Source organism: Coregonus clupeaformis, unplaced genomic scaffold (assembly GCF_020615455.1).
Source record: "Coregonus clupeaformis isolate EN_2021a unplaced genomic scaffold, ASM2061545v1 scaf0872, whole genome shotgun sequence".
NCBI classification, from domain to species: Eukaryota; Metazoa; Chordata; class Actinopteri; order Salmoniformes; family Salmonidae; genus Coregonus; species Coregonus clupeaformis.
This window is the reverse complement of record NW_025534326.1, coordinates 30,979-42,500: the sequence shown is the minus strand read 5'-3', so window position 1 is coordinate 42,500 and position 11,522 is coordinate 30,979. Positions and strand designations below refer to the sequence as shown.

Genomic DNA, 11,522 nt, shown 5'->3' with positions numbered 1-11,522 from the left:
CTACCATCCATGAACACCCCTCCTAACAAACCACTAACTCTATTAGAAGAAGAAGAAGAAGAAGAAGAAGAAGAAGAAGGAGAAGAGGGTGAGGAGGAGGAGAGGGTGAAGAGGAGGAGGAGGAGAGGGTGAAGAGGAGGAGGAGGAGAGGGTGAAGAGGAGGAGGAGGAGAGGGTGAAGAGGAGGAGGAGAAGAGGGTGAAGAGGAGGAGAAGAAGATGGTGAAGAGGAGGAGGAGAAGAAGAGGGTGAAGAGGAGGAGGAGGGTGAAGAGGAGGAGGAGAAGAGGGGGAGGAGAAGAGGGTGAAGAGGAGGAGGAGAAGAAGAGGGTGAAGAGGAGGAGGAGGAGGAGAGGGTGAAGAGGAGGAGGAGAAGAAGAGGGTGAAGAGGAGGAGGAGGAGGAGGAGGAGGAGGAGGAGAGGGGTGAAGAGGAGGAGGAGAAGAGGGTGAAGAGGAGGAGAGGGTGAAGAGGAGGAGGAGAAGAGGGTGAAGTGGAGGAGGAGGAGAGGGTGAAGAGGAGGAGGAGAAGAGGGTGAAGTGGAGGAGGAGAAGAGGGTGAAGTGGAGGAGGAGGAGAGGGTGAAGAGGAGGAGGAGAAGAGGGTGAAGTGGAGGAGGAGAAGAGGGTGAAGAGGAGGAGGAGATGAGGGTGAAGTGGAGGAGGAGAAGTGGGTGAAGAGGAGGAGGAGGAGAAGAGGGTGAAGAGGAGGAGGAGAAGAGGGTGAAGAGGAGGAGGAGGAGAAGAGGGTGATCTTTATAGAAGAATGAATGGCACCGTGGTCCAGGGGCCTCCCACCCAGGGAGCGGTGAGGTCATGGCTCTCTGACCTGTTAACAATGTAACACGTGGCCCATGGGGCCCCTGGGATTCCTCCCTGACAGAGACAGCCCCCTCGTGTGGCAGGGGAACAATCCTGCGTCCCCAAATGGCACCCTATTCCCTTGCTCTGGTCAAAAGTAGTGTACTATATAGGGAATATGATGCTATGGGCTCTGGTCAAAAGTAGTGTACTATATAGGGAATATGATGCTATGGGCTCTGGTCAAAAGTAGTGTACTATATAGGGAATATGATGCTATGGGCTCTGGTCAAAAGTAGTGTACTATATAGGGAATATGATGCTATGGGCTCTGGTCAAAAGTAGTGTACTATATAGGGAATATGATGCTATGGGCTCTGGTCAAAAGTAGTGCACTATATTCACTCATGATTCATAAATGATTTGTCACGCTGCCTTGTTCGGAAGCAGCACATGTTATGTGTAGTGGAGTAGTGCAGTTTCGCGGGGCCCCTCTGCCTGAACAGTGATTGAAATATTTTTCCCGAATAAAAAAAATATTGACTCCATCACTGATGGAGTTGACAAGCCACTGACGGAGTTGACAACAGATACTCAAAACAGACATATAAAAAATAAAAATAAAGTTCAATACAAACATTAGTAAATATATGGAAAATGATTCATTTGAAAATCCTCAATAAAAACAACCAGTCTTTCAGCCCTCTGTCCTGGTGTGTCTTGGCTAGTTCCATTGTTTTGTTCACACACTAAGGTTGTTTTTCAATATTAGTTTGAGTTTGCTGCAACTGTCTGCTGCTAGCGAAGAGACACGGAGATTCTCACGTCTGACGCTGACGCGGCGCGGTGTTACCACGGTAACGGAACCCCCCTTCATCCTTAAGAGTCGACCGTGCGTCAATCCAAATTAACATAATAATAAAAAAATCCCCAATCAATATCCATCCGTTTAAGCTAGAGATATCCGGGTTTTTTTTTTGTATGGGCTGCGTTTTCAATTCACCGCATCCACCTATGGCGGCCTTCTGCATCTGCGGTGGAAGTTGTCAGTGCTACAGCGCTGTTTATCAGACAGGAGACGTCCCCGAACATCTGTCTTTCTCACAAACGTCTGTAAGCGTCAGAACGGGGTATAAACGAATACTTTATGGACAGATGAGACTCTCACGAACACGATGGTGTCCACAAGTGACGCGTCAGAAGGAACCTGGTAACGGTTTCAAAAAATGAATGGAAGTACGGAGGTAGTTTTGTGCCAATGAAAAAAAAAGGGAGTTAAATATCCAAGAAACTAAAATACTTCCTGATCTTTCTCATATCATCCTAGCTATAGGACAGACACTTCAAAACCTTATTCCTTATGATTTATTTTTTGACTGTCTGTTTAGCCATTATTGAACGTGTTATCAAAAGCATTTCTAGTAAAGGCCAAATTCAATATTTTATCAAATAATCATTAACTAATTCATTATACCCCAAGACAAAAGATTGAAGTGCCTTTGAACTGGGTATGGTAGTAGGTGCCAGGCGCACCGGTTTGAGTGTGACAAGAACGGCAACGCTGCTGGGTTTTTCACGCTCAACAGTTTCCCGTGTGTAGAATGGTCCACCACCCAAAGGACATCCAGCCAACTTGACACAACTGTGGGAAGCATTGGAGTCAACATGTGGGCCAGCATTCCTGTGGAACGCTTTCGACACCTTGTAGAGTCCATGCCCCACGAATTGAGGCTGTTCTGAAAAAAAGGGGGTGCAACTCAATATTAGGAAGGTGTTTATAATGTTTTGTACACTCTTGAATATACACTGTATATATAAAAGACGATTGTATTGAGCAATATACCACATTACTTCTTATTAGTGATACATTTGTTGTTTAAGAAACATTACAAAGCTCATCCTTTATTTGTGATATTTGGTGTAATTATGGCGAAATAAAAAACAATTTGTCTGGTTAATAGAATCTGAGTGGCTGGTACCTGCCACAGAGTCTGCACTGGCGTAACGCAGTGTCACATTCGTTGATTAAAGGATCGGACCAAGGTGCAGCGTGGTAGGCGAACATATTAATATATTACGTGAACACCGACAAAACAACAAAATACAAAACGAACGTAAAGTTCTGCTGGCTACAAAGCAACTATACAAAAACAAGATCCCACAAACTAAAGGTGGGGGAAAAAGGCTGCCTAGGTATGATCCCCAATCAGAGACAACGATAGACAGCTGCCTCTGATTGGGAACCACACCCGACCAAACATAGAAATAGAAAAACTAAAATGCCCACCCAAATCACACCCCGACCTAACCAAAACAGAGAATAAAGGGGATCTCTAAGGTCAGGGCGTGACGCGCAGTTTCTCTGGACCCAGCAAGGTATACAACCGTCCTGTAGAGGCTACCTGAACCAGCATGACGTTAGCCGTCTCGCGCTCTCTCCCAGCTTGGATAGAAAGTTCGCGCGTAAAACCAGTCTACATTTTTTTACATTTTAGTCATTTAGAAGACGCTCTTATCCAGAGCGACTTACAGTTAGTGAGTGCATACATTTTTCATGCTGCCCCCCCCCCGTGGGAAACGAACCCACAACCCTGGCGTTGCAAGCGCCATGCTCTACCAACTGAGCTACACAGGGGACTATGCCAAATAATAGTCAGTCCACCCTCCAAACCACTACCTCACTATGGGTTGTGTCATTATGCAGTATACTGTCTGTAGCTATTTACCATATTTAGATGCTATTTATAAATGTTTCATAAAAAATTCCGCATCAAATAGCCTAACAATGAGGAAGAAAAGTAGTCGGCTTGAGGATAAACTCAGCCACTATTTATTGTTGACCTCAGTGGGTTTTGTCTGGCTAATAGCCTACACAAACGGGCTGCAATATTCAAGGTCAATTCAATTAAATCAAATTAAATCCAACTTGAGAGACCTGAAGCCTCCTTTTTTTTTTTGTGTGTGCAAATGTTTTCACCGCGGCTTTTAGGTCCAGGTAGCGGAACTGACTGTTTTCTATACCGAGTATTGCCGCCCCAGACAGTCTTTCCTGAGACACACAATATGAACTTAGTCTTGAATGATGCATGCCAAGATATACCAGAGATAAGGGACTGTTGCTATTGCAACCACACAACTCAAACATCGGTTCACCAGTACGAACCAAATCGCTTTTTTTTTGTGTGTTCAAGCCCTAAAGAACTGTTGTCTGCTAAAGATGGTAATCTGTTTGCATCTGCCAATTGATTGGCTGTCCAGCGTCCAGACAACCTGTCCCCAGGGCTTCCTATACAGGTAATTCCTCCCCCCTACTCACTCTGCCCCTCCCACTACTCACTCTGCCCCTCCCCTACTCACTCTGGCAATACGCTTGACCTCATCTTCACTAGATGCTGCTCCTCTACTAATCTCACTGCAACTCCCCTCCATGTCTCCGACCACTACTTTGTTTCCTTTTCTCTCTCGCTCTCCTCCCACACTACTCACTCTGCCCCTACTCAGATGGTAACGCGCCGTCGCAACCTCCGCTCTCTCTCTCCCGCTACTCTCTCCTCTTCCATCCTATCATCTCTTCCCTCTGCTCAATCCTTCTCCCTCCAATCTCCTGATTCTGCCTCCTCAACCCTCCTCTCCTCCCTTTCTGCATCCTTTGACTCTCTATGTCCCCTATCCTCCCGGCCGGCTCGGTCCTCCCCTCCAGCTCCGTGGCTTGATGACTCATTGCGAGCTCACAGAACAGGGCTCCGGGCAGCCGAGCGGAAATTGAGGAAAACTAGACTCCCTGCGGACCTGGCATCTTTTCACTCCCTCCTCTCTACATTTTCTTCATCTGTTTCTGCTGCTAAGGCCACTTTCTACCACTCTAAATTCCAAGCATCTGCCTCTAACCCTAGGAAGCTCTTTGCCACCTTCTCCTCCCTGCTGAATCCTCCTCCCCCTCCCCCCTCCTCCCTCTCTGTGGATGACTTCGTCAACCATTTTGAAAAGAAGGTTGACGACATCCGATCCTCGTTTGTTAAGTCAAATGACACTGCTGGTCCTGCTCACACTGCCCTACCCTATGCTTTGACTTCTTTCTCCCCCTCTCTCCAGATAAAATGTTGCGACTTGTGACGGCCGGCCGCCCAACAACCTGCCCGCTTGACCCTATCCCCTCCTCTCTTCTCCAGACCATCTCCGGTGACCTTCTCCCTTACCTCACCTCGCTGATCAACTCATCCTTGACCGCTGGCTATGTCGCTTCCGTCTTCAAGAGAGCGAGAGTTGCACCCCTTCTCAAAAAACCAACACTCGATCCCTCTGATGTCAACAACTACAGACCAGTATCCCTTCTTTCTTTTCTCTCCAAAACTATTGAGCGTGCCGTCTATAGCCAACTCTCCTGCTATCTCTCTCAGAATGACCTTCTTGATCCAAACCAGTCAGGTTTCAAGACTGGTCATTCAACTGAGACTGCTCTTCTCTGTGTCACGGAGGCTCTCCGCACTGCTAAAGCTAACTCTCTCTCCTCTGCTCTTGTCCTTCTAGACCTGTCTGCTGCCTTTGATACTGTGAACCATCAGATCCTCCTCTCCACCCTCTCCGAGCTGGGCATCTCCGGCGCGGCTCACTCTTGGATTGCGTCCTACCTGACCGGTCACTCCTACCAAGTGGCGTGGCGAGAAGCTGTCTCCGCACCACGTGCTCTCACCACTGGTGTCCCCCAGGGCTCAGTTCTAGGCCCTCTCCTATTCTTGCTATACACCAAGTCACTTGGCTCTGTCATATCCTCACATGGCCTCTCCTATCATTGCTACGCAGACGACACACAACTAATCTTCTCCTTTCCCCCTTCTGATAACCAGGTGGCAAATCGCATCTCTGCATGTCTGGCAGACATATCAGTATGGATGACGGATCACCACCTCAAGCTGAACCTTGGCAAGACGGAGCTGCTCTTCCTCCCGGGGAAGGACTGCCCGTTCCATGATTTCGCCATCACGGTTGACAACTCCGTTGTGTCCTCCTCCCAGAGTGCGAAGAGCCTTGGCGTGACCCTGGACAACACCCTGTCGTTCTCCGCTAACATCAAGGCGGTTTACCCGATCCTGTAGGTTCATGCTCTACAACATTCGGAGAGTACATTTACATTACACTTACGTCATTTAGCAGATGCTCTTATCCAGAGCGACTTACAAATAGGTGCATTCACCTTATAGCCAGTGGGATAACCCCTTTGGCACAGGTCCTAATCCAGGCACTTGTCATCTCCCCGTCTGGATTACTGCAACTCGCTGTTGGCTGGGCTCCCTGCCTGTGCCATTAAACCCCTACAACTCATCCAGAATGCCGCAGCCCGTCTGGTGTTCAACCTTCCCAAGTTCTCTCACATCACCCCGCTCCTCCGCACACTCCACTGGCTTCCAGTTGAAGCTCGCATCTGCTACAGGACCATGGTGCTTGCCTACGGAGCTGTGAGGGGAACGGCACCTCCGTACCTTCAGGCTCTATTCAGTCCCTACACCCAAAAGAGTGCATTGCATTCATCCACCTCTGGCCTGCTGGCTCCCCTACCTCTGCGGAAGCACAGTTCCCGCTCAGCCCAGTCAAAACTGTTCGCTGCTCTGGCACCCCAATGGTGGAACAAGCTCCCTCACGACGCCAGGACAGCGGAGTCACTCACCACCTTCCGGAGACATTTGAAACCCCACCTCTTTAAGGAATACCTGGGATAGGATAAAGTAATCCTTCTACCCCACCCCACCCCCCAAAAAAAAAAAAAAAAAAACATTGTAAAGTGGTTATCCCACTGGCTATAAGGTGAATGCACCAATTTGTAAGTCGCTCTGGATAAGAGTGTCTGCTAAATGACATAAATGTAATGTAATGTAATGTAATTTATTTCCATAACGTGTTGAGGCCGGCAATTAAGGAGAACGAGAGTCTCAATTAACGGACGTTACAGAACTGCTGCATTTGAACTCCCTTCTGACCAGTTTCCCTGAAGTTGCTACGGCAATCAAGCAGTTTTTTACCATCCCTGTAACTGTCGCTTCTGCGGAGAGATCGTTTTCTAAACTAAAACTCATAAAGAACTAGCCTGCCTAAGAAGCATTAGGCTCTCGGTCTGATATGCGCTTTTGAAACGCCTGAGTAAGCTCCACTTATTGCACTGGCGCTTTCGTAGCTTTCATCACTAGTATTTCCTTATACTTGTTTTGGGAGGGTTACTGTCAAAATGATTTATTCATAAAAAATTAAAAATAAAATAGACATGGATGACAGGCGTATGGGCCTCTAGAGCTGGTGGGCCCCTTTGCCTTGAGGGGGAGGCACAGGTGTCTGGTATGCCAGTCTGGTGGACCAAAAGGTTCAATTCCCACCCTGACGTTAGACAAACAATCTGACAGAGTTTATGTTTTTTACGGAGTTGACAAAAGTGACCATTTTCTTCATTCATAGTGGTACACACAGTAGCGATTTAGTTTTTTTCATCAGTTGCTTTATGACTCTAAAACCTAATTAAATGTAACATATTTTAACCAAAATTCATATATCGATCAGGCAGATGGTTTTTGTGACCATGGTGATGGTCAATATTGTTTGTTTAAATCTATCAAAAAGTAGAGAACTTTCCAGATCATGAGTGGACTTGTTGCACTACATGTAATGAGGACATGAATAAGGGGTCCTTATGGTATAGCTGCCCCTGATCATTCCTGATTCATTTAGGCTCCATTACAGCCATTATTTTTGAGCTGTCCTCCCCTCAGCAGCCTCCACTGGTTCATATGCTATCTGGGGGGCCCAAACCCAAAACATGATTTATATATATATATACAGTGGGGAGAACAAGTATTTGATACACTGCCGATTTTGCAGGTTTTCCTACTTACAAAGCATGTAGAGGTCTGTAATTTTTATCATAGGTCCACTTCAACTGTGAAAGACGGAATCTAAAACAAAAATCCAGAAAATCACATTGTATGATTTTTAAGTAATTAATTTGCATTTTATTGCATGACATAAGTATTTGATCACCTACCAACCAGTATGAATTCCGGCTCTCACAGACCTGTTAGTTTTTCTTTAAGAAGCTCTCCTGTTCTCCACTCATTACCTGTATTAACTGCACCTGTTTGAACTCGTTACCTGTATAAAAGACACCTGTCCACACACTCAATCAAACAGATTCCAACCTCTCCACAATGGCCAAGACCAGAGAGCTGTGTAAGGACATCAGGGATAAAATTGTAGACCTGCACAAGGCTGGGATGGGCTACAGGACAATAGGCAAGCAGCTTGGTGAGAAGGCAACAACTGTTGGCGCAATTATTAGAAAATGGAAGAAGTTCAAGATGACGGTCAATCACCCTCTGTCTGGGGCTCCATGCAAGATCTCACCTTATTGGGCATCAATGATCATGAGGAAGGTGAGGGATCAGCCCAGAACTACACGGCAGGACCTGGTCAATGACCTGAAGAGAGCTGGGACCACAGTCTCAAAGAAAATCATTAGTAACACACTAAGCCGTCATGGATTAAAATCCTGCAGCGCACGCAAGGTCCCCCTGCTCAAGCCAGCATATGTCCAGGCCCATCTGAAGTTTGCCAATGACCATCTGGATGATCCAGAGGAGGAATGGGAGAAGGTCATGTGGTCTAATGAGACAAAAATAGAGCTTTTTGGTCTAAACTCCACTCGCCGTGTTTGGAGGAAGAAGAAGGATGAGTACAACCTCAAGAACACCATCCCAACCGTGAAGCATGGAGGTGGAAACATCATTCTTTGGGGATGCTTTTCTGCAAAGGGGACAGGACGACTGCACCGTATTGAGGGGAGGATGGATGGGGCCATGTATTGTGAGATTTTGGCCAACAACCTCCTTCCCTCAGTAAGAGCATTGAAGATGGGTCATGGCTGGTTCTTCCAGAATGACAACGACCCGAAACATACAGCCAGGGCAACTAAGGAGTGGCTCCGTAAGAAGCATCTCAAGGTCCTGGAGTGGCCTAGCCAGTCTCCAGACCTGAACCCAATAGAAAATCTTTGGAGGGAGCTGAAAGTCCGTATTGCCCAGCGACAGCCCCCGAAACCTGAAGGATCTGGAGAAGGTCTGTATGGAGGAGTGGGCCAAAATCCCTGCTGCAGTGTGTGCAAACCTGGTCAAGACCTACAGGAAACGTATGATCTCTGTAATTGCAAACAAAGGTTTCTGTACCAAATATTAAGATCTGCTTTTCTGATGTATCAAATACTTATGTCATGCAATAAAAAGCAAATTAATTACTTAAAAATCATACAATGTGATTTTCTGGATTTTTGTTTTAGATTCCGTCTCTCACAGTTGAAGTGTACCTATGATAAAAATGACAGACCTCTACATGCTTTGTAAGTAGGAAAACCTGCAAAATCGGCAGTGTATCAAATACTTGTTCTCCCCACTGTATATATATATATTGGGGACCCGCCTTGCAGGGATGTGTGCCACACCACTGGTAATGTTTAGCCTAGGCTCCTCTTGTGAAGTCTTCATGAAGCTCAAAGTCTCTGAACATAAAAGAGGATACATTTTCATCCTCATTGCATTATTATCATCAATAGTTTATAACCGCTTTATGTGTGTTATACATAAATGTCAATATTGTCCAACGGCCTCACAGTAAGGTTACCAAATCCCTTATAGGAGAGAGAAGACTTGTTGAAAGGCATTTTGTGTAGATAAAAAAAAATATTTTACCACTTCACTGACTGTTATTGCAAAAGCTGTTACTCATAACAAAGATTATGAACAAGGCAATAACACCATTGCACAAAGCGAATCCCCAAATGGAACTTTCTTTTCCCTCTCAGTTCCAATAAAGCGCGCGGGTTGGGTCTGGCACGCGTCTGAGAATTTGACCCAATGTTTTCAATGCGCAGATGGACCAGATGTTTGGCACATGTCCTAGAGGCGGCCTCGCCGCGGCCCGGTGCTTTGATCCGTGGCGGCAGGTTCCACGACACCGACATGTAAAATACCGCAAGAGACGGGAATTAGAATATTAAAAAGGAAACTGGTCAGAGAGCTCAAGCTAAAACTCTTTTAAAAAAATCAATCATCTGCTGCTACCGCGCACATAGGCTTATTTTTTTTAAACCTCAAAATTGCGTAGTTGTTTGATCAGAATTGGGTCTTTGATGTAGGGGAGAGCGTGAGAAACAATAGTTCAGAAGAAATGTGGACTAGTTTATGAATGAAGGCTTAAGTGTGGGGGATAGTCGGTGGCTCTTGCCTAGTTTATTGATCTTTATCGAGACAATAATTTCAAAGACATTCTTCATTTGAAGTGAGTTTTTTTTTTTTATGCATAATGTGGTTAATCAATGCGTACTAAATATAGGCTATTAGCCTTACCGATTCAAAATAATAAGAACAACAAAATGTATCATTATTTTATCAAAACAAAATGAATTACAGCCTTTTTTGCCATATAGAATTGCACACTAGTCACCGCATTGTGCATTAGGCTACAATTACGCGCATGTTCTCAGATCAATAGCCTTTGATATGGCCTATCAATGATCACTAAAAGTCTTACAATAAATGGAATCAAATATACATATTTTCCTCTTTTCAAATGTAGGTAGGCCTATAAGCTAATGTGATCCTGTCACCGTCTCCTACCTGTTCAGTAGCTTGCCAGGTGAAGTTGACGTTCTGGATATTCACTGGTATCGCAGGCATCCTCTGCTGGGCCTTTCTGAAGTCAGTTGTGAATGGAGCCATTTTCCCCTCGGACACGATCAAGATATCCTCCTCAAACCCTGCACAATCACACACACATTTACAACATGATCCCCTAACCTTTCCTTAAGTCAGTTGTAAATGGGGCAATCTTTCCCTCTGACACGATCAAAGATATCCTCCCCAAACCCCGCACAATAACACACACTGACATTTCAACAAGAGCATCAACACATGCGAAAGAGCATGGGGTGGCTACAAAATGTTAACTCAGTCCAATATAATAGGGGTCACAGTGCATGGAACTCATCCCTTTAAAGTTAAAGTTACAATCCAACTTTTCTATGCACGTTAAGCCAATACAAGTGACACTGTAACATTGGTTAATTGCAAATAAACGCTACTTACCAATTAGGATTCTGGCTTGGTTGGCATCAATCCACATGTACAAACTTCCCTGCTGGTCCTGCGCAGCTTTGGACACCAAACCACCCAAAAGTAGAAGAAAGCACGTTTTGAAGGGGGACAGAAAAACAGAGGCTGTTTCGGTAGCCATTCTGAGTTGCAGCCTCTCAAATCTAACCCTTTAAATTGTGAATTGATCTCCGTTCGGTCTCCTCGTAGTTAAAATTGTGCGTCTGAGTATCCTGGGTTAGGCACTGTCCTCTAGTCTGGTCTGCCGAGAGCGAGCCTCTTTCATTGACAGTGAGACGCCTGCGCTTCGTCGCAAGCTACTTGTACACAGCAGGCGCTGCAGGGAGGGTGTGTGGCCACACGGTGGCGCAGTGGGCAGTAAAGAGTTGGTGCACATTTAGTTAGGCTATGCCCCTGCCTATTGATTCATGCGGTGGGAAGTAAATGGCTTAACATGTTGACAAACAACTGGCACTATAAATACTTATTTATTGGTCGGAGTATTGGTCTAATCTTTCCTGGGTTTTTTATTTACATGCACATCCGTTTTTATATAATATAATAATAATAATAATATGCCATTTAGCAGACGCTTTTATCCAAAGC

The 11,522-nt window shown here is 45.6% G+C and overlaps 1 protein-coding gene across 1 annotated transcript in view; it reads right to left on the bottom strand.

The window, feature by feature from the left end:
• Positions 1-11,194, bottom strand: part of LOC123485859 (wnt inhibitory factor 1-like) — a gene marked incomplete at its 3' end in the record, with an annotated part of 50,920 nt that extends 39,726 nt beyond the window's left edge. The window contains exons 1-2 of the mRNA XM_045216959.1: positions 10,911-11,194; positions 10,443-10,582 (exon numbers count right to left, since the gene is read on the bottom strand). Coding sequence (XP_045072894.1) covers positions 10,443-10,582; positions 10,911-11,058 — 288 coding nt within the window. The remainder of the gene's footprint in view (positions 1-10,442; positions 10,583-10,910) is intronic.
• Positions 11,195-11,522: the final 328 nt, after the last annotated feature.